General features: G+C 38.2%; 1 protein-coding gene across 2 annotated transcripts in view; it reads left to right on the top strand.

The window, feature by feature from the left end:
• The window catches only part of prkcaa (protein kinase C, alpha, a), a 253891-nt gene that overhangs the window by 142124 nt on the left and 87228 nt on the right, over positions 1–24539 (top strand). For both annotated transcript variants that reach the window (XM_081381201.1, XM_081381202.1), the window contains exon 5: positions 20–148. In XM_081381201.1, coding sequence (XP_081237327.1) covers positions 20–148 — 129 coding nt within the window. The remainder of the gene's footprint in view (positions 1–19; positions 149–24539) is intronic.

The raw sequence follows: 24539 nt of genomic DNA, 5'->3' as shown, positions 1-24539 counted from the left end.
AGATATAATGTGTTCACAGCCTGTGATATGAACGTCCATAAGCAGTGTGTGATGAATGTGCCAAGCCTTTGTGGAATGGACTTCAAAGAGAGACGAGGGCGTCTTTACATGAAGATTGAGGTGATCGGAGACAAAATGCATGTCACCGGTGAGTTTCGCTGTTTTTCCAAGATTAAAGATACAATAGTGCAAAACATGTTAATGCTGTTGCATATCTCTATTCTTCATATTCGTTATATGTCCTTTTTGACACATCCATTCCTGTACAACATAGAGCCCTGCACACAACATGCAGAAAAAAAAACGTAAGTGAATTAAGAAATTGTTGATCGGCTTGGCCCTCTGTAATTTCACAGCTGGACCACAAAAAGTGTTAGGTGGAAAAATCCTAAAATGGAGAAAACAGACATCTACATACTGTGACACAGCACAAACTGAATGGGCAGATTTGAAGGATTTTATTTACTCAAAAAGATATAGATGTTTGTTGTCAAATTATAAATCCTTAAATAACATTAGAACTGTTTACTTTTTATTTAAAAAAACATTTTTCCTTTTTAAACATAAAATATTATACAGGGCTCGCAAAATTTCTAAATCGCTGGTAGCCCTTCGGGCAGGCACTGTTCAGGTTTTGGTAGCCCGAAATGAATTTTACTAGCCCAAATAAAAAGAACATTTTTACTGTAGAAAATTGGTTAGGAGTCAAAACATGAATCAAAAACTTTTTCAAAACATAAATATCAACAATTGGACATAAAATTATCAAATTAGAATCATCAATACAAATATGCATCTGGTTCTAACTGAACTGAAATTTGTGTGACCAGTATGGAACATGAATCAGTCTGTGTCGGTGGCTCAGTCCCCAATGAGGGTATGATTAAAAAAAAAAAAAAAGGTAACACTTTAGTTTAGGGTCTAACGCTCCCTATTAACTATATTCATTAACATGCAGATGGCAGGGTATCACTGGGGTCCCGAATGTGAGGTAGGTTAGTTAGGGGGGTTTGGGAGCTCCCCCGAGAAAATTTTGATTTCTCTGAACTACATATGTGCATTTTAAGATGTTTTGAAGGCCAAAAAAATTGGATAACAATAGCTTTAAAACCATGTCAGCGGGCAGTAGATTATTTGTCAATACCTGCTCTCACTTCTTATCAATCACTCTTTCTTTTTCTCCTCATCTTGCCCTGTCTCTTCCCCTCCTAAAGCTGAACTTTTTTAATTTACTGAAGGCTACAAATTGTATTATATTAATTCTCAACATGTACACATTCTAGTGGTGTAACTTTGTTTTAAAATGTGGGTGGGATAGGACGTTGCTAACACAATGCTAAATCATAAATCAGATGTATGTACTATAACATTACGATGTTTAGCAATCGATTTAAATAGTGCATTGGGTTTAATTTGTGGTTTAATGAGGTCTAATATATGTTGTTAGTGTCGAGAATATTCACTGGAATGGTCCAGTGGTAGAACTTTTGCCAAGCGTGTCAGAGGTTCTGGTTCTAATCCGCACTCGTATAAGTTATTTTTTTTTTCTCATCAAAACCGATTATGTTTATCAGTGGTTGCATATCAGGCAGGGACACGTGCATTTTGTGTGCATTTTGTTTTGTATTTTCACTGGAACGAATAGAGAGTCTCCACAACAGATTGAAGCACTCGTCCGAGTGAAGACTGTGCGTCCCCGTCCCCCTCTGGGCGACCCCCTCATGTGTATTTTCACTGTAAGCCTCTCTGAGCATGTGTCTTTCCCTTGGCAAGCCACCTTGCCAACCTTGGGGTTGAAATATTCCACCTGCGGCTGGACACCCCAGAGATTCTCCATATGCAGCCCCTCTGGGTCATATGTGTATTCTGTAAGTCCACCCCCTTTCGGGGTGGCACTGATTGCATATTTCTGCTGAGATATGCTTCCCAGTGTACCTTGGCATTCCTGTGTTAAGTAGGAGTCCTTCGTCTGTGCCAGTCTCACGACAGGGATCTCAGACTTACGCAGGGCACTGGAAGACAAAAGAGAGGTGGCGTGATTAGACTGGGAATCCCCATTTCGTCGTCACTGACGTAACTCGCAGTGACCACCAAAGGGAACGTCTCAGTTACATATGTAACCCTCGTTCCCTGAGTGGGAACGGAGACGTTACGTCTCCCTGCCACTTCCGCTGTACTGCTGGAAACGACCTGAGTTCAGTCTCGGCTCCTCAGCGTGAAAACATAACTGCGATATACCCACAAGGTAGGGCGGAGTTACGCATGCAAATCCCACAGACCCATTGCCATTGGCTCGTTTTCTATATCTCGAAGAGGAAAGGCTTTCTTTGCGAAAGCCCCATTTCGTCGTCACTGACGTAACGTCTCCGTTCCCACTCAGGGAAAGAGGGTTACATACATAACCGTGACGTTCTACATATTATGTAAAAAAATAAAGATTTCTGAAATGTTTTTAATTTAATATTACATTCATTGACACTGACATGAATATATACCGTACATACCCGAATATAAGACGACCCTGAATATAAGACGACCCCCCATTTTCCAGACTTTATTTTTGGGGGAAAAAGAGATTTTTGTGGAAAAAATCTGGTTTTCAACAGAAAATAATTTTACTTGAAAATTCTAGTGATAATTCATTAAAAAAAAAAAAAAAAAAAAAAAAACCTTTTAACATCATTCATTACATGTTTGGATTATTAATTTGTCACAAAATAAAGTGTACTCTGTCAATGAGTTCTCTTGTGATTGGCATCGCATCTCAACGTTTTTCTATCACATATTCATAGATTATATCATCAAGTTCTGCAAACTTGCCACTTTGAGGTCCACGGAAAGCTTTCCTTTGGCTGTTGGTATTTTTTAGTCGTTCTTTTTGTGCTCGCCACCTCCGAACGTTGCATTCTGTGACTCCAAATTTTTTGCCAGCTTTGCAATTATTAGATGATTCCGCCTCAGTCACAACCATAAGTTTAAAGTTGGTGTCATAACTGTTTCGAACGTGTTGGTTTATTTTACCAACTTTTGAAGCTCTTTTCTCAAGATGATCTCTTGACTTCTCCATGGCAACACTTTACTGTTTATTTAATTCATAACACTGTCACTAATTGTGTAGCCTATCGTGTTGGCGCCCTCTACTGTTTCCCCCTGCTTTCTTCCTTTCCCCCCGTGATTTTATCTATATCGCGAATATAAGACGACCCCCCCATTTTTCAGCCTATTTTTAGGACAAAAACCTCATCTTATATCCGGGTGTATATATATATATATATATATACAGGGTGCGATTTGTGAAAAAAACAGAGGGGGGGATGTTTTGAAACATTTTTATTCATAAAAATAAATCATGAGAACATGAAACTGCATTTGCTGCCCTGGACCCTTTTCATTGTTCCCAGCTAGCTATCAAGAGTTTTCGTGCTGAAAAATTACATATTACAAATATTTGTACTTGGTGACATTCTGAAAAGCCGTACATGGATCAAAGCTAATGGACAGGATCAGATAAATCAGAGCTTAGATTCTCTGCCCGAGCCCGAATTTGACCCGACCCGGGCCGGGCCCTTGATCCAGCACTTGTGTTACAAAAGCAACACGTCACTCCTCCACTCGCACGCATCACACCGGGCCCGGGATAATAAACTTTAAAATTATTTATTTAGTTTAAAAAAAAATCTATATTATTCTAAAACCTTGTTGAATTAAATTTGAGTTGTAGCCTACTAGGCCTACTCCTTCTAGGCCATCCAAAGTTCATTCTTGTTCATTTTCTGTGTTCATCATTGTTCACGTTTTATTTTTATTTTTTTACGTTTCTTCATTCGGATCTATTTGCAATCCATTTCATTCTGAATAAACAAACAAGTCAGTTTACATGATTTGTCCTTGTTGCATTATTCATTAAGATAATAATTAATAAATGCACACACAATTGTCCGTGAACTTGATAAATGTAGCAGATATGTTTTACTATGCACAAACAAATGCCTTTCAACGTATGTGTGCAAAATTCAGAAGTAAATAAATGTGCAGAAATTTGTACAGAGATTCTGTAGGCTTACTATAGCCTATGGGCCCTATTTTAACGATCTGAAACGCAAGTGGCAAAGCACAAAGCGCAAGTAATTTTGTGGGCGGGTCTTGGCGCTGTTGCTATTATACCGGTGGGATAAATAACTCTTGCGCCAGGCGCAAATCTAAAATGGGTTGGTCTGAAGTAGCTTCATTATTCATAGGTGTGGTTTGGGCGTAACATGAAATAAACCAATCAGAGCGTCATCTCACATTCCCTTTAAGAGCAGACACGCTTTTTCTAAAGCGGATTCCTATTATAACGGCGGATTTGCCAGGCGCGCGCCAGGAATGGTTCACAGCCAAGGAGAGCAACGCTCTAGTCAGGGACGTTGGGGATGGAGAAACCCACCCAAATTAACTTCGGTTAAAAAGGCGTATGATAATTTGGGTAAATGTGTAAGCTAGATGTATGCTTTTATAATAAATTGTATATCTATCTATCTATCTATCTATCTATCTATCTATCTATCTATCTATCTATCTATCTATCTATCTATCTATCTATCTATCTATCTATCTATCTATCTATCTATCTATCGTAATAATGTATGATTTGCAAAAATGAAAACTGCTGCTTCTGTGTAGATGAGAGAATCAAAGTGTATGCGCGTTGTGCACACGCTACATTGATTATGGCCAAGCATGCGCCCTTAAAATAGCATATGAATAACATGCGCAACGCGCCACTGACTTTAAACTATTTTTTCCTGGTTAGTGGCGCAATTGTTTTCTAAACCTGCAAAATAGCATGAAGGAACGTTTGCGCCGGAACACACCTCCTTTTTTGCGCTGAACCGCCCAGGGAGCGCAAGTTCATTCCCTAGTTTAGCGACGTGTTTCTGTGGAGGGAAAAGCGCGCTTTGCGCGGGTGCAAAATAGGAATGATACATGCGTCGGTGTACAAAGTCAATTGCGCTGGGTGCAAGATAGGGCCCTATGTGTTGTAGCCATTAGCCTTAATAAGCTAATTGATTTTCATATTTGTTAAAATATTATAATGTTATTTTTTTCTATGTTGATTTATGAAAAGTGAACAGCACGAGTAAGATAGGATGTGCAGTATATCGGGAGACTTGGAGTGGGTTAGACATGATTTTGACCATTTCATTAAGTTTTGTTTTGTAGAAAGCCTTTCTTTAAAGTGAATTTCGTTTTGTATAAATTGTATCTTAATTTTAATAATTTTTTTAATTTAATAAATAAGAAGCAAATATAGCAGGCTATAATCATGGAGGCACCGGCGCGCCTTGCACTGCACATTAACTGGAGCGCATCTCATCATAAATTAACTGAAACTAAGTGTATGCCTCACAGAGAATATTAAGAAATATATCTAAAGAAAGCTTGACATGTCTTTAAACGAAACAATTCAAAACGAAAAAGAAATAGGCAACTCTCTGATGTAATCCATGCATTTCTCCATATAGGCGCGTTCACTATACGGAGATGGCGATCGTCAACTTCATCTTTGCTTCATCTCAACTTCCCTGGCGCCACCCCTGGTTATAACGGCCCACGTATTAAAAAATGGTCGGGTTTAAATCGGGCTCGGGCTCATAATTACAGTTAATGTGTCGGGCCGGGCTCGGACACAACGTGCACGGGCTCGGGTAGGATCAGGCTTGATTTTGAAGATAAATTAGCCACAATGTAATCTATTGTCTCAGAAGGCTAGCGCTGACAGTGGGTGGTCCATTTCGGATTTTATTGTTCTATCGCACTGACAGTTCACATTACAGCGCTTTACTTAGTTGAATAGGCTAGGCTACTTCTATAGGCTATATCAGCCGCTGCTGAACCACAGAAAGTTAAACCATCACAGTAGAAACAGTTTTACTGCTGCTGTTAAAGTAATAACATTATCTGTGTTAGTCAATTCGCCTCATTCGGGCTTCGCGTCTACCGCGCCGCGCGAAACGCCTTCGCGCCGCAGGACCTCTAGACGCGCGTAAAGGCGTCTTTACATTGACTTAACATTGAAATCACTCGCGTCAGACACTCAAAAGTGAGTGAGTAGGCCTAATCAAAAAACCTTTGCTTTAGCCTCAATTGAGTGAAACACCGTATTTGTAACTTCGGCCATTCTCAGTGGTGTGACTGGGACACTTGCTTGTCATCATAGAAACAGATAATCAGATTGTGATGTTTTTATTCCCGCTTCAGTAATGTGCTGAATATGCGGTGTAAAAAAAGACCTGCAACCGTCTCGCAAGTGTTGATAGGCTATTACTCGTGAGGTGTAACCAATCATATAGTGCCGTGGGCGGGACATTGAGCAAGTCTGCAGAGTGATTACAGAGAGGCTGCGGAGCCAGTCAAAGTAGCGCATTTTAAAATAAAATTGACTTTAAACAAACCACGGATCCGTGATAAGTTTTGTGATCCGCCTCGCCACTAGTGTAGTAGCACTGATCACTTTGAGGGGGGGATAAATTTATCCCCACCCGGGATAAAAATAATTAAGCAGAGGCAGGGATACATTGACCAGAAAGGGGGAAATCCCACGCATCCCCCCCGGCAAATCGCACCCTGTATATATATATATATTATTATTTTTTTATACAGTCAGTGAAATTTTATTTTTGTTTGAGTCTTGTGTCATGGACGTTGTGTTAAGCATTCCAATTTGCAATGCGCATCAGTTGGGTCTGTGAACAGTCCAGTCCATTGGTATGCTGTTTGAGGCTGTGGCTAGGGTCAAACTTAAGCAACTACAATCTAGCCTTGTTGATGAAATTAAATGAAACTTTGTACTTTTTTTTTCAGAGATAATATGGATAATTCCAGATGCTGATTTTGTGATACTCTGTGTTGTGATGTCACTAGCCTGTTACCCTTAACATTACATTTGGTGTGCATAGCATTTGTACAGCTGAATTGAGCTCTGTATTATAACAGTGCTGTCAGTCGAAGAGCCTGAAGGCCCAAGTCTGCCGGAGCTGCACCTGCACAATCAGCCTGATTACAACGTGCCAGCTAACCACACACACACATACACACACACACACACACACACACACACACACACACAGCTGCAGTGTGATTTAGTCTGTGTGACGTTCACTGGCTGAGGAAGAAAATGCCATTAGCAGAATGTCAGACCGATGAGTTCAAGAATAGATCACAGGCTGCATTCACACTCACACAAATGCGCTTGTACATATAGAGGACAGTATTTGCTTATGCATATGTGTATGTTTTTGGTAGTGATGATGACATTGTGTGTTATCTATGTTGACAAGTCAAGCTAAATTTATTTATATAGCTCTTTTCACAGTACACATTGTTTCAAAGCAGCTTTACAGAAAATCATGATGATAATATTTATAATATCTTAAAGGCAGGGTTTAACTTTTTCCCAAATTTGTTTAAACTGTCTTTATATACCAATACATAATTAAAATGTAAGTACTCTGAAAAAGAGAGTATAAAAATTGAGTGTCTGTAGTACTCGCAGAACTGCAATAGACCGATTTTCAGTTGGTAAAGATGGTGACGTTTTATGTGGGTGGAGCTTAGGTGGTGGCAGAACGATCCCTAACCGGCCGCTTCACTAACGTTAGTTTGCAAGTTTTGTTAGCTTGTTTTTTAATAATGACTGGAGAAAATCCGATTTTATCTTAATGTGCAAGGTCAATCACTGTCCAGGACCGCGATTGTTATTTGCAAAAGTTAATTTTAACGGACATCCCAGATTGGCTGACCCGTACACGCTCAGTCAATGAATGGACGATCTGACAGGATTAACGTTAACGCTACCTCCGGTTGACTTCTACACCTACCTGATAGAGAAACTGAGGGCATATAAATCTTTAGATGCCTATAACTGTACTAAATGGTCACGTTACGTACAAAGACTTGTGTGGTAGCCTACGATCCGCAGTTCTGCCTAGCCAGTGCCACGGCCAGACACAAAGACGACAATGTAAGTGACATTACGGTGCAATTTTAACAATGTGAATATTTTCTGGAAATAAAAATTCCAGATACAGCATATTGATTTTTTTAACTATGTATTTGATTAGCCTTTCTTACCAGGTTCTTCAAAAAGTATAGTCACAATCAATCAAAACAATGTATAAAATCATAGATAATTCACAAATAATCACAATCTTTAAGAAAACATTATGCGATAAAATTTCAAATTGGAGCCTGTACTCCGTCGATTCTTGCACCCAACAAGTGCAATTCTATTGCCGCCTCCAGTTTTCCATTTGTTTTGCCACCAGCTAACGCCGTGACGTAACTGTGACGTCGGCTCGAAATTGGTCTTTAAACACAGCTACTTACTCGATTAACTCCCACACCCTCCCTTCTGGGCTCCTTCCAAAGCCACGCCCCCAAAACACATGAACGCGCGATGCCGACCGCTCAGCTGGAGGACGCTGTAACAAAATTCAAATTCAAGGAAGGAAGAGGACAGGGTCGGCTTGCGGAGCTGTGGGCGTGTTTATTTATGAATGAAAAAAAAAAAAAAAACAACAAAAAGACGCGCACACTGTCGCTGTAGCAGCAAAGAGAAAAGTCCAATGTAATCAGTGATCGCATCCTCGCGCTTCCCGCACTCGCACTCTCACTATCAGCCCACAGATCTCCGCGTGTCTCTCTCCATGAATGAGGTTTCCCGTCCCTTATGTGCGATCTCTCCACGCCAATCACTGAAACAAGACACAGGTGTTTGTCATTTGCACTTGACCCACTTACGCCGCACCTGTCTCCCGATCCTCTCTCCCGTCACAGACTTCGCTAGATCACGCCCCCCTTGCCACAGACACGTTTGCCAGTGCTGAGCGGAGAGGAGCGCAGTGAATGTAGTGACATCATGTCAGAATCACATGTAATAAAATACCTAACTTTATCATTATGAATATAAACAACTAACATGGCTGTTAGTACTCACTATCGATTCTTCCTAGCTTCCGTGCCTCTTCCCCTTCTCGAGTCAAACAGGTGCACGCATGTGGGCAGCTCCTGTAGCGGCAGGGGTGGTAGCCATGGTAGCGAGGGAGAGTGACAGTCACCCAGCCAATCATTTCAGTCATTCCGAATGGAAATAAGTAGCTGTGTTTATTGCAGTCATGCGAGGACTACAGACACTCAATTTTTATACTCTCTTTTTCAGAGTACTTACATTTTAATTATGTATTGGTATATAAAGACAGTTTAAACAAATTTGGGAAAAAGCCTCGAAAAAACCTGCCTACCCCACCTTTAATATCTTCATGCCGTATAGTCACATTTAGCAGACTGGAGCTGGGCAATAATATAGTTTACATTTTGTGACAATACAAGCAATCAAGCATTTGATATCAGCCTACACGAGTATAAGACATACTTATATATTAAACTTTATATAAAGAGCTGGGTGAAAATATATAGTTTGATTTTGAAACAAAATAAAAAAATCAGGGAGTTGAGATTTGCTATATATGCTATAACAGTTCTGTATGCTAAATCAAATATATTTAAATACAGTCAAATATATTTAAACGTCTCTACAACCATGTAAAGCTTGAGGTGAGAAGGATGACAAGTTAGAAGAGTAACATAATAATGCAAGCAGAAATATCTGGAAATATCTAACCAGAAATGTATGAGTCTGTTTAACCCCCTGGGGTCGGCGGTAACACCGGCGATACCAGCTCACTTTTTTTCTTATCAGTACAAAAGAGTCTCTAAATAGTCTGTTGATTTTACATGTAAGTGTTATACATTAATCAAAACGCTTTAATGTCTTCTTTTATTTGTTTACATTCATAATAAAAACAAAATGTTGTTTTTTTTCGTAAAATAAAGAAAATAAACATGATGCGCGTTCTGCCGTCTCTCTCAATATGAAACTCATTCTGAAACGTGACAGAAAATGACACTGAGTTCTATCTATTGTTTAAGTGTACTTCACTATTGAAGTGTCACTGTTATACTTGCATCATAAATAGTGCATATTTTCAATATTTAACCCTCTGGTGTCTGAGGGGTTTTCTGGCCCTGGAGGTGTTCTGACATGCTCTGACATTTGTGCTTATTTCTGTTACTTGTGTGACATTTTCATGGCTAAAGTCTGATTACACTGTATATAGCACAAACTCTGCTACAATAATATGTCAGCAGCATGTATGTAAAAGTTTGCAGTTTTGAGATAATGACATTTATGCGTAGTTTGTAATATTACAAAAAAATTGTCACTGAAATAAGGTCATGAAACCCATACTGATTATTTCTTCACAAGACTTTTGAAAATTGTATCACGTAGCCTAGAATATTTGCTCCAAAACTATGTGAAAATCATCCTGACTGCTCATTCAGATAAGCCAATATATTGATTTAAAAATTGTAAGACGCGTTTTGTGTAAGAAAGCTTTATGCGAGGAGGCGTGATCACATCATTAATATTTAAGCCTTTCACACCTGAGATAGACAAAGACACTCCCCTAACGGCCCTATTAGGAGCTATCAGGCCCTATCATTCTGAACAACCTTGCACAAAGAATGAGGAGATTTAAAAAAGAATGGCTTTTTGATTGTTTGGATTTATTTACAGTATTTCACAATTGCTAAGACACATTTCTTGAAACCTTCACCCATATTCTCAAAACTTTAAACACAAAACCCAGTCTTTAAACTACATTCACAAAACCCCTGACTCTTCTGGCAAAATCAAACACTTGCCTCAAAACCATTTGATCTGTGCTCAAAATCAAACTATGCTTTCAAAACATAAACACAGCCAGTCAATATATAAACACTCATCAGCATTCATTAGAAACTACATCAAAAAATTGAGAACACAGCGTCCAGGGCATGTAGTTACAGAGAAAAAAATATTTATTGCATATAGAAAATAATTTTGCCATAAATAAAAGTAAATAATTCACAACTCAGTACAGCAAATATATTGCATACTGTAAGTACTGCAAGTAATACAGTATTGAATGTCTGTATTTTCAGTATAAAAATAAAGTAAGCCCAAAGAAGAAAGACAACTCTAAATGAAAAGCGTATTACACAAAATATTGTGCAATTGCAAAATCAAAGTCAATGAGAGCCTCTTGCTAATGGGAGAACAAAGGAGTCCTTCCACCCTCATTTGGTAGTCTTGCAATTCTACAAAAGTGAAAATGCTCTTACAAATCTATACATACAGTAACAATAGTAATGGACATCACATTCATATGTAAAATGTATTGTAAATCTTTTTTTCTTTTTTCCCCAGTCCCCTGACAAACTGATGTACTGTATCAAATGTATACATTACAGTTTTTCTGAATTACTAAGACACATTTCTTGAAACCTGCTCTCCTTTTCTCTAAACTGTGAACACAAAACCCAATTTTCAAGCTACATTCACAAAACCTCTGACTCCTCTTGCAAAACCATACATTTGACCCAAAACCATTTTAACTTTATTCAAAATCACTCACTACCGTCAAAAACCACACAAAACCAGCTAATGTGCAAACACAACTTAGCAACCATTACACACTACATAAATAAATGCAAAACACTGTGGGATAGCGGGAATCATTTTATTCTTGTACTCAGATTTAAGCAAAAAGAAATAAAATAAAGCTTTTAAAAAAACTGCAGCAAAAAAGAGAAACAAAAGTTATGTAAAGCAAAAAAAAATAAGACATGTTTACAGCATTTATTCTGCCTCAGGATCACGCCTCTCTGCTGGGTGAGGCCACAGGACTTCATCCACGTCACATGTCAGAATTCTGTAAAAAGAACCCCATTTAGTTAGAAGTATACACATACACACACATTTTATTCAGTAAATGTTTTCAAAACACAGTACCATGGAAAAGTTATGTCTCATTGTCCCCTTTCTGAGACAAGTATACTTTACCTGTTTTCTTCTCTGAAGGTCCGGATTATAGAAGCCACTGAGAACCTGCTTAGGTTTGGTTGCACACGTTGCCCTGCCTCCCTCATAGTCATGCCATGCCATGCACCAGAACATGATCTATGACAGTTGCTCGAATGTCATTTGAAATTATTGATCTGCTTGGTCTTTGTCCTCGCCCACCACCTCTGACACAGACTCCTCTTCCTCTTCCTCTTCCTCTTCCTCTTCCTCTTCCACCTCTTCCTCTGTTCTGCTCCATTGTTGGATCAACTCATGCCATTTGCATTTGACTAGGCTTAAATACTGTTCTCTAATTGTGTGCACTGATTGGACACATGTTTTTTCAATTTTGAGTGGTAGTGTGTAAAGAATGAGAACAGTGTGTTAGTTGTGTTTAACTTCTGTAGCCTGTATGCACCATTCTGGGTACAAGTGTATGACACTGCAAAGTTGTGTTCTGTGTTTGAGAAAGTGTTTAGAGTTTTGGTAAATGGGCGATTCAGATTCACAAATTGTGTCCTAAACAGATGAATAGTGTTTAAGATTTTGACAACAGTGTGATTGATTTGATAAAAGAGTTTTGGCAGTTGCCAGTTTAGTTTTTACAATGGAATTTAGTGTCTTAGCAATTCAGAAAAACTGTAAACTTTCAGTCACACAAATTAGAAAAACAATACATTTACCTGTTCTCTTCTCTGAATGTCCTGATTGGTGGCCACAGAGAATCTGCTCAAATTGGGTTGTACTCTTTGTCCTGCTTCCCTCATTGTCATTCCATGAACAAGAACATGAACCTATCACAGTTGCCCGAATTTGATCTGAAATGACTATTCTTGGTCTTGCTCTTCGTTGTCCTTGTACTCTTCCTCCTCGTCCACCACATCTTACACGAACTCTTCCTCCTCTGCCTCTCACATTGTTTCCATCCATTGTTGGAATCAACATTCAACGTACCTGGGCCCCTGTGTACTCTGAACTGGCTTATATTCTAGACAACTGATTTGATCACATCATTAGAAACAAGTGCGAACAATTTTGAGTTGTTGTGTGTAAACGATGACAGCGGTGTTGTAGTTGTGTTTAACTTTTGCCACATGTATTTACCATTTTGCAACACAGTGCAAAATGTGTTTTAGTGAGTGAGAATGTGTTTAGAGTTTTGCAAAAAGAGTGGATGAGATTTGCAAACAGTGTCTTAACTACCTGAACTTGTTTAAGGTTTTGCCTACAGAGTGACTGATTCGACAAATGGGTTTAGGCCACTGAGCATTGGGTTCAGAGAATGGGGTTTAGTGTTTTAGCAATTGTGAAATACTGTACAACACAACATAATCCAAAGATACACAACAAATGACAAAAAAGCACATTATTAAAAACAATGATCCAAAGACAGAGACCTTTGTGCCATTCCTAAAAATATTGTACATACCTTTCATTTCCAAGGTGTTTGATTTTCACTTTACCATGTTCATATACAGAGACTCATGTGAATGTTGAAGTCAGCAGGACTCAGTGGCATCTGGTCCCTAAAAAAAAAAAAAAAAAGAGTGAACATACTGATTACAAGAGGCCTGCACGATTTCGGGAATAAATTTTAGATTTTTCTGGTTAAAATTGCTTTTTAAAATTCAGAGAACACACACACACACAAATGTTTCCAACAATATATAATATAATGAACACCAGGTTTGTTGTGCCTTGTAGGCACAGGCTATGCGCACTGCTGCATAAAATAATAATAACAATAACCTACAGCAGCCTATAAATCTTCCAAAAGATTTCAGTAACAACTACGCTAGAGAAAAATATATTGATTATCATATGTTACTTCAAATGTTTCCATTCGTTATGATGATATTAAATGAGATAATAGTAAAAAGATAAAGCCTAATGTTTGGTGCATTTTGCTTTTCATACGCGATCGCGCTCCAAAATATGATACATTCAAACGCACAGCATGCTCCAAAATATGAAACATTATGGTTACCATATTATACATATCTACGTTTGAGCAGATATCCACAAACACAGTAACAGTAACAGCGCGCGTGGGCGTGGTCAAATTAAAAATAATGAGCAAGCGTTTGAGATACTGGACATCTTGTTGGTTTTATACAAATTACTTAAACAGAGAATATTTGTTTTCAGTTTGAATCCGATCATTTAAAAGTACACACTTAAATGTTTATAAAGGTATATGGCTCATAAATGTGTGACAAGTATTCGCTGAGTTTTGTTTCAGTTTATAGACGTGTTCAAGAAAAAAAAGTTCACCGCGATGGAGAGGCAGAAAGCACACCATGTTTATTTTCTTTATTTTACAAAAGCACAATGTTTTGATTTGATTGTAAGTGGACACATACAAAAGTAGAAATATCACTGATTCTTTTTTCATATTTCTTTTTTTTTCTGTATGACCATAAATGACGGAGTAATTTAAGTTTATTGTGCTACTATGTGAAGAAAATCATATCACCATATATTTTGTCATATATTTTACATTACATGTTAAATGTAAATATATTTCACACTTAACATCATATGTTTGTTATATTTCAGAATATATTTCAAAATGATAAATATAAGTGAACAACAATGCAAATATATTTTGATGTATTTGGAATATATGCCACATATATTTTTGACACTTTAAAATATATTTCAATATATTTTTTTTCTGTATGGGTTATATTAAATGTGGGTTTTTTTCCCCCACAAACTAAATCTGTGCAAAGTGCAAACCCTGCCCATGGTGAATTCCATTGGTCAATGCAATCACGCAGTCACCAAGAAAACAAGAAATGTTCAGAATTCATGGATTCATTTCTGAGTTAGAAATTGAGGATGCATTCAAATGGGGAAAAAAACAGTGGTTTAGGTTAGGATTAGTGGTTAGTTTTATTTTATTTTATTTTTCAGCATTGTGTAGGCAATCAGCATTGTGATTGAAATGACTAATGAAATCTTTAGAGTTGGATACAGGATGAGGTTTGCACTTAACTGGTTTGCATAAATAGTACGTTAAATATAAGGGGGTGTCCATCTACATTTGTCTTTAGTGTACATACGGGGGGGCTTGAACTGTTTTAGCGGGGTCCAAGGGCTTGCTCAAGTTGCTCCCTTGTGAATATTTATTTGTTTGTTTGCTTAATTTATTTTAGCAAAATGGTCTTTTGTGGTATCATCCACACATCCAAAGTTGGTTGATAACATAACTGCAATAAAATAATAGCCTAGTTATCAAATACTTGTTTATATAGGATATATTATGTATTTTATATTGATTAAGCTGTACAGTTTTGGTTATTGAGGGGATTACCACACCCCATCTTATTTCTGAATGGCAGCAAATCCCTGTACAACATATTGTAGAAAGGCTTTCAAAAAGAATGGACGTTGTTTTGGAAGTGTGATTTCCATGCATCAGGGAGGTCAAACACTGACATTGGGTGATTAGTCCAGTCATTTTAAGCCAAAATGGGGGTCAACCTTCGAACAAATTGCAACAGAAGCAAACTCAACTGATTTTGTATCCTCAATATGTCCTGAGTAAGGAAAAAAAGCCCTGAAGAATCCCATTAGGGTAAAGTTTCGAAAAAGACCTAAATATACATATTAACATACTATTCATACGCCTATTCATTCTTTTTCTTATGTGAATAGGGTAAAAAATGTAACCTTTAGATATCACCATGAAAATTACTGAGTTGATTACTTGCATCAAGACAAACAAAAAATGTATTACGAGTTTTTTTTAATTGTTTGTTAACATGGACAAACGGTGCATAATCTAATTAAGTATGTGCTAATTTGCATAATTACCACAACAGGGTCTAAACATTGGGTATAGCCAGGTGAAAATGTCTTGTTGAATCTTGTTGACACATAACAGTAAAATACTTAATGTTAAAGGGATACTTCAGGATTTAGCATTAAGGTGAGACACGGCAGGCAAAAACATCGTTTTTTTTTTACTGGTCAATTTTGAGATTTTTGGATATTTGTCTTCAATAACATGTCTTCTTTCAGACTTCTTTTGAAAAAAAGTCTGAAATACACATATAGGTCTTTATTTTATTACACTTTGTCTGTTTGCGTCTGTAGATTTCTCATAAATTCAACAAAAGTTTGCGTTCTTAATCCTCCCGCTGCTCTGCGATCTCTGCCGGAAGCCTGTCATGACAAGCACTGTTAGGAAGCTCTCTCTCTTGTGTACAATCCTGTCAGATCCAAATATGGTAATTTCCTTTTTATCAGCAACCAATCGTGAAAGTAAAAGGGCTGAATGCGCAATCTCATTGGCTGATGAAAAATCTTTAAAGGAGTCATGGCCTAGTATTACCTTGGATACCTACTGCTGTATTATAGTCTTTCAGGCCCTTCTAAAAAAGAAAAGTGGAAAAAAAATAAACACAGAGCTCCTCAGACCCTTATTTCTGAAGGCATTATTGTCTCGCGAGATCTGATGCGATATTTTGGCTGTCGTGGACAGTCATTTTAATAATGCAAATGAGGGGCGCGTTGATTGGTGGCAGGAAGGAGGGGGTTGACACCGCAGGTGACGCTTTAGCATATCATTACAAAATGACATCATGGCGCAAATTATGAATGAACCCGACCCGACCCGACCCGAAGTATGAGGCGCCGTTTAGGGCTTAAATCAAACTTCATTCACGCACAGATATATGAAACACGCTTGCATACATACTAAGTAGTCACACATACATGTATATGAACTCTCCACGCACATACTCATATGAGACGCGAGCACACACACACAAACTCGCGCACATACTCATATGAGACGCGAGCACACACACACACACACACACACACACACACAAACTAGACGGCGCCTCATATATAAGCGTTAGGCAATCAATATACAATAGCCGAATTCATGATGATCTCAGTCATTTGTTGTTTGCAAAGTAACGTTAGCAGCCATTCCCCATGTTTACCTCGAAGCTAATACTCCTGCTAGCATACAATAGCCGCATTAGCAGTTAGCTGCTGTTTGTTACACAGAGTAGAGCAATAAAAACACATTCTTACTGTTTCAATTGCAGGCAAGTGTCTGATTGTTGAAAATGGCCCCTTTTTCCCGAGCTTCGATGCCAACTTCGCCTGATATTGCCTCAAATTTGTGAAGGATTCCGGCGTAAAATGTTTAGTTAGCACAGACACATAACGTTAAGCCAGTGGGAAGGGTTGTAGGAACCGCGTCATTAAAAATGAATTTAATCCACTGGTCCCTGACAGCTTGGTCCGTTCTTGGGAGAGAAAACACATTTACATGTTGATTCTGGCAGTCAACAACAGAGCAACTCAGTGTGCACTACGTTTCTGCTTCTTTCTCGAATATGAATATGAGGGTAGCAGGGGCGCCAGGGCGCACTTCCTGTGGCAGGTCTGCGGTGTCCATATATGGTATATCCTGCCCCGTCATGACGTCAAGTCGGGGCTGAAATCAAAATCTCGTATTTGAGTGCGCGTGCACGCGCGCTGGTTTATGAACCCTGGGGTAAACGAACGCTTCACTTTTAAATATCGACTTCCCGGCCAGTGTATAATCGTTAGGCAATCATAACATACATTGATTCTCGAGGAAAAGTGAAAATTGCAGGTCATGACTCCTTTAAAGCCTGTTTTCTCAAAATGACTTTTCTCTCATACTCCATACACCGATATACACCAAACTTTCCAGTCTTGTACCTAGTTATATAATGAAGACATTTACAGAGGGATTTGTAAATATATTATTCCTAGCCTGATTTATATAACATTTTATTCCAAAAAACATGGCGAAAATAATTTGTATAAGGCTATTGACAGTATATTCTGATTTACAGGATAACAAAAGTAGATATCCATAAATTCCTCTGTAATTTTTTTCCCATGTAATATGTGAACACAATGAAAAAATAATTTTTAACCTGGCTTTATCCAATACTCAGATTTCATTTTTTTTTATATATGCAAATTAGTGCATATTTGATTAGATATTGCCTAATTTGCATATTTAAACATTAAATTACAGACAACTTGTAATACATTTTTTTTCTCATCTTTATGTAGGTAATCAACTGGGAAAGTTTCATGGTGATATCTGCTAGTTAAAAATGTTACCCTATTCACCTGTAGTGTCTCGCCTTAAGCTTTGTATTAGTAGAAAACCTGTAGTATTTTCGAATTACCATGCTTTCCACCCTCATATCCCCCTGAGATGAGAGATTTATGTATTTTTTGTCTGGAAAAAATCCTCCGATGACGCAAAAATCGTCATTTTGCGTCATCTGAGGATTTTTTTGGCCAGAGGCTAAAGACTACAGCCAGTAGAAGGGGCTGTCCCACATGTTTTCAACCCGCCCAAAGGAGGTTGGATCTCACTCACAGAATGTACACAGTGTCCGCCGTCTTTCTTTGGAAGCTAAGCTAACAGGCTCTTGTTCTGTGGAGTTAGCTGAGTAGTAGGAGAAAGCTGAGTAGTAGGGGTTACCATCCTCTTTTTCCCGGTCATGTCCGGCCGTCGAGATCGTCCAAAATGTCCGGGATTCAGCTTTTGCTTTCTGCAGTCGCCATTCATTGTTTACATGCACACCTTTTGTTTCAATATAACTGAATTCATTCCGATTGGTGAATCTGAATGTAGTGTTTACATGAACACTAAACAAGTGATCGGTTGATGTGCGTTTTAACATTGCTAAGAAAATTCCGCTCCTCCGTGAGAGATAGCCCACGAGACCGGTGCGTCTCACAGGTGTCGCTCATCAGTAGGACTGTCACTTTTGTGAAAAAATCATGTTCGATTTTTGAGACTTAAGTGTTCATTGAATCGATTGTAAAATCGATTTTCCCTGTCTAATGACGTTTCCATTTTAAATGCCAAATTTGGGCAAATCCACGGACGACTAACAGGCATTAGGACGAACGTAAAGAGGGCGCTTGAGACGCGCACAAGTCAGCAATATTCCTGATGATTTATTGGCGTGAAGTTTCGTGCACAATGACAAACAGGAGCGCAACATTCTCGAAAAACAATAAGCAGAGTGGACTGCCATAACATCAGTGAGAAACATCACTGCAGGATTCAGCATGGCTGTGTTTACGGTTAGAAATGTCAAACAAATTTCGCCTACGAAGGCGATTGTAGACCGTAGCCCGAATCTGTGTCTGTATGCATGAGACTGTATGCATGAATACCGGCAGAATTCACAGTTTTGTAGTAAAAAGAGACACATTATGCAGAAGTATAATCTGCTGTTATGTGTGTGTGTCAGAGCCTGCAGTCGCTGTGTGACGCGCGTTCGCTGCGGGCGTATCGTGACGAGCTGGACGCGCTCCAGGATTCCAGTTTTTGATGGGCCAGACCAATTGTGGGTGGGCCTTAAATTAAAAACTTTAAATAATAATAAAAAAACATTATCCAATCACTGCTTAACCTAATAAAAAAATATTGAATAATATAGCCTACTGTTATATTATCTGTGCATATACATAATATAGATTTTAATAGCTTGATGCTCTTTAAATATTTTGTTGCATTGTTAAAGGGGACCTATTATGCAAAATTGACTTTTGTATGGTGTTTGGACATAAATGTGTGTTGGCAGTATGTGTACACAACCACCCTACAGTGATAAAAATCCACTCACTCCTTTTTTTTTAATCCCCATAAATCATAAGCAGTCTCTCCAAACGACCGGTTTTCAGAATGTGGCTTTAGTGAGATCACTAAAGCCACAGGCCCTGCCCACGAGTGTTGACTGACATACCGTTATAACTTAGACCCGCCCTGATTGAGTTCACTGCGAGTTGTACACATCCGCCATTGCTGCAGCAATGCACTCACGAGAAGCGTCGAAGCATCTCCCAGGCGTTGAAGGTGTTGTAGCTGAATGTATTCATTCACATAGCTCTCTCTATTTACTCTTGAAATCTGCCAGCCACTGAAGACGAGGTGGATTCATTTTGTTTTCAAAGAAAATGCTCCCTCAACTCTACAGAAATTTATGTAAATTACTTATGCACTTCTTATACTGTTTACTCAGCTCTAACAGTGATTTTCTGAAGAAAAACTGATGCTTCATCTTTTGTGTGACATACAGTAAACTTTATTAAACTCGTCAGTATATTTTGTGTCATTCAGACAATTCAGATCGTCAGACAGAGTCCTACAGCAGGCTTGCATTAATAGTGTATACAAGCAATGCCAAATAGGTTATAATCGTAATTAACCCTCTGGAGTCTGAGCTGTTTTCCGGGCCCTGGAGGTGTTCTGACATGCTCTGACATTTGTGCTTTTTCGAGTTATTTATAAACATATTAATGGCAAAGGTGTAAATTCACTCTATATAGCACAAACAGGGCTACCAAAAATATCTGATCAACATGCATGTATATGTTTGAATTTTTAAGAGAATAATGTTTATGCGTGGTTATTGGAAAAAATAAAAATGAAAGTTGCAGAAATAAGACCACAAAACACATACTAAATATGTGTAAATAAGACTTTTGACCAATGAATTGTGTAGCTTTGAGTTCTGGCTTCAAAATGATGTGAAAATTATCCAGCCTTATCGTTCTCATAAAACAGTACATTGATTTGAACTTTCTAAAACAGTTTTTTTGTCAGAAGAGGTTTATGCATGGGAGGGGTAATGGCCCATCAATATTAATGAGATTCAGACCAGGGGTGGGACATACACTCTTCCAGTGGCTAATGGGCCATCAGGTGCCTGAACAAAGAAGAGGAGATTCAAAGGTTTTGTTTTTCAATCTGTTTTATTGTAATTCCTCTATGTGGAGGAACTAAATGTTCTAAATTTGCTCTAAGCAAATCAAATGTGAGCAAAATAAATTAAATTAAATTAAATGCAGTTGCCTTGGAAGCTTGAGCATTTGTGTTGTGGCACAGAGTTGACACAGCACTTTCTGAAAAAAATTGTTTGAATAGACTCATAGGTGAATGTGAGTCTACAGGGCTCAGTTGTGGTCCAATTTCCCGTGCAGGACAGAATTGCACAGTCTGCGGAACCATGTCAACATCAGTCTCTGTTTTCCATGCCAGAGTGGACTGCCTGTTGCTTGCATGCTGGTTAGACTTGGCTCTCTTCGGGACAGGTGCTTGGACATGTTCATTGTCACATCTGTAAAAAACAAAAACAAAAAAACAAAAAACACATGAGCATGCAACACAATAAAAGAACTTGTATTGTCATTATCAATCACTAATGGCCATGGATAAAAAAAGACAACGGTTTTTGTCATTTCACGCAAGAATAGGTATAGGCTACTTTTATATTATTATGATGTAAACACAATTAGGCTACATTTCATCTGTAAAATATTACTTATATGTACTTACTCAGTATGATTCTCGATCGCACTGAGAACTGAACGACACCTGCGTGCCCCTCTGCGAGGTGCTGGAGAAGGAGAGCTTGAAGCAGACACATTCCTAAAAAAATAAAATTAAAATAAAACTGTTAGCATACATTATTCAAAGTAAACTGATGAGCAATTGATGGTTATGGACCATTGATGGGCCATATAGACCGCACACATTTAGTGAAGCACGCAATAAACGGATCGTTCGCGAACGACACATCACTAAAACATTTACACAGTCTGTATTCAAAAACATCTGCAGCATGATAAATACTGTCATAGGCCAACCAAAACCAGAACATTTATATAAAAATATAATGTATTTAGACAGTATCACATATTTTACCTGAGGCTGAAATATAGTTGCACTAAACCACATAGGCTATAACCTATAAGCAGATATTCGCAAACAATCTACATTATGCATAATGCAGTATTTTAGCATGAATCAGTGTCATAAGCTAATCAAAACTGAGTGAAATATATTTAATATACAAATATGTTTAAAGAGCAATATCACATTTAAAAAAAAGTTTACACTTGAGCATATAAGTTCCACGGATGTTAGGGATATTGTAAGGCAATCGTTCCTGTAAGTTGTCAAAAGCTAGCCAAAACTAGGGAAAATATAGTCTGAAAATTCAGAAATTAAATATATATAAAGTTCTATATTATCAGAAAAGGAATTATATAACAGTAAACAACTTACTCTGAACTTGTATCCTCTGCGGGATCAATTCGCTCTTGAAAATGCTGCCGTTCTTCGTCTGAATTACAATCTTCCTCTGAGGAAAAGGTGAATTCTTCCTCGCTGTCCAGAATCATCTGAAGGGCGTCTTTGCCGGAGAAACGAGCCATCCTCTCTAAACACGATGAATTATCAGTGAATCTGATCTGATGAAACTTCGTGTTTTCAAGGCATTGATCAAGGCATTCGCACACGTGTGCGAAGCAGAGATTACCTAAACTATTTACATGTGAATAGCCGCCGGGGGCGGGGAGGCCTCAGCTCATTAGGAGATAATGAGGGAGAAGGAAAAAAACGCACCTCTCCTTGCTTTCAAACGGATTACATGAGTTGAAAACATTTGTTTTTTATATTAATTACTTCACTTAAAAGAAGAGAATGCCAGCTTCATAAAGACATATCTCACGTGTCTGTGTGAGAAGTATTCGCTGAGTTACAGATCATTTTCGGACGCGTTTCAGAATGACAGAGAGGAGGCAGAACTCGCATCATGTTTATTTTTCTTTATTTGGCGAAAAGCACAACACTTTGTTTTTATTGTGAGTATACACAAAAATAATACACACTTAACAGGATCGATTGATCGATTGCTCACACAAGCATATAAGATAAAAAGTAATATTTTTTTTTTTTTTTTTTTTCACTGATAGGGAAAAAAACGAGCCTATCACGCCGGCGCGATAGCCGACCTCAGGGGGTTAAACTAAACTATACCTGTTCCAACTCCATACAGCATATATTCTCTGACTCTGTAGGCATTTTTATGGTCGAAATGAACACCATTACTGTGACTGTCTGTTTTATTATTATCATCTTCCCTGTTCTGGCTCTGATCGCGGCTGCTTAGGCTCCGCCCCCTGTGCCGTGAACCAGCAGCTCATTAGCATTAAAGGAGAAGCACTAAAACAGTGTGTTTTTCACAGACCCAAAAAATGATTTAAACGTGCTGTAAATAAAATTCTGTTGGGTATTTTAAGCTAAAACTTCACATACACACTCTGGGGACATCAGAGACTTATTTTACATCTTGTAAAAAGGGGCATAATAGGTCCCCTTTAAAAGTTTCGGTACATAGGACGGACCTATCCGCGATCGCTCTCCATGGTTCTGACCAAAGAAGAGCGCTTTGGAATCTCCATTATGCATCATACGCATCATACCTGTGCTGCATTTTCCGATAACATTGTCTCTTAGCGTGCTACGAAGACTCTTAGGGTATAACTTAACTAAAGGTATACTACCACTAAAGGTATATCATTGCTAGGCGTCTTCAGGGCTATCATCCACTCGCGAGGCAGAGGCGCTGAAAGGCATAGGCGCTGACGCCCTCCTAGCAACGGCGCTGTTTTTGGTAAAACATGATTTTGACGACTTCATTAAGTTTTGTTTTATAGAAAACTCTTTTTAAAAGATTTTCGTTTTGTATAAATTGTATCTTAATTTTGATCAATGTTTTATCAATCAATTGCCCATATTTAATGAATAAGAAGCAAATATATAGCAGACAATGTAATAAGGCGCCGGCATGATCACTTGCATTGCTTGTGCCTCACAGTTTTGAGAAATACAGGCTATATATTACAGAAAGCTTGAAATGTCTACTTTTAAACGAAAATATTCAAACCAAAATAAATAGGCTACTCTCTGATTATGTAATCCATATGAAATGTGCATTTCTCTGGCGTTCATGGCGAGTCCGCATTGTCAACTTCATCTTTGCAGCGACACAGAAAACACCAGTTTATTACTAAACAATTAAATGTCTCCTTGCTAATTTAGACACATTCATAATCATTACTTTAACCGGTTCTTTGTGGCAAGCTTTATGCGTGCGGTCATGAGGGTTATTATCCTGTAGGCTATAGCCTATTTAAGTAATTAAATTAATATAAAGGGGCGATTTGTCTACGAATGGCTTAAATGAACAACTACTAGTCGACTAGAAAAAAATAAATAGTCGGAGGCAGCCCTTATTCTACATATTTTCGAACCAGTTAGTTGAAAACGTCGGTCGGGTGCGGGTTGTATACATTGACCCGTGCATCACTGATAGAGGCAGAAAGAAGTACTTTAGAAACTAGCCTTTATTAATTTTTAAGAGATGGGGTTTGGGGCTGGGTCCGTTGGACTGTTTCTGGGGGATGTGTCAAGTCATCTTCATTTATATAGCACTTTTAACAATGTAGATTTGTTTCAAAGCAGCTTTACAGAGATAAACGTATAACTTAAGGTAACAGAGATTGTTTTGGCTTTATAGCGGTTCTTTAATCAAATTATTTTCCAGCTAAAGTTATTTTTGATTGATTCGCTTCCGTCGCAACGATCATTTGTTATAAAATTTGGGGCCGCTAATATGACACCATTCTCTCTACACAGACTTTAAACGCAAACCTGTGATAAACGCTGATGGCGTTCACATGAGCATTAAGAATTGGTTCTATAGTTATGTGCTAGACATGTGCCGGTATTCTGTAA

Source organism: Scardinius erythrophthalmus (assembly GCF_964197995.2).
Source record: "Scardinius erythrophthalmus genome assembly, chromosome: 12".
NCBI lineage: Eukaryota > Metazoa > Chordata > Actinopteri > Cypriniformes > Leuciscidae > Scardinius > Scardinius erythrophthalmus.
This window is presented reverse-complemented; position numbering and strand designations above follow the sequence as displayed.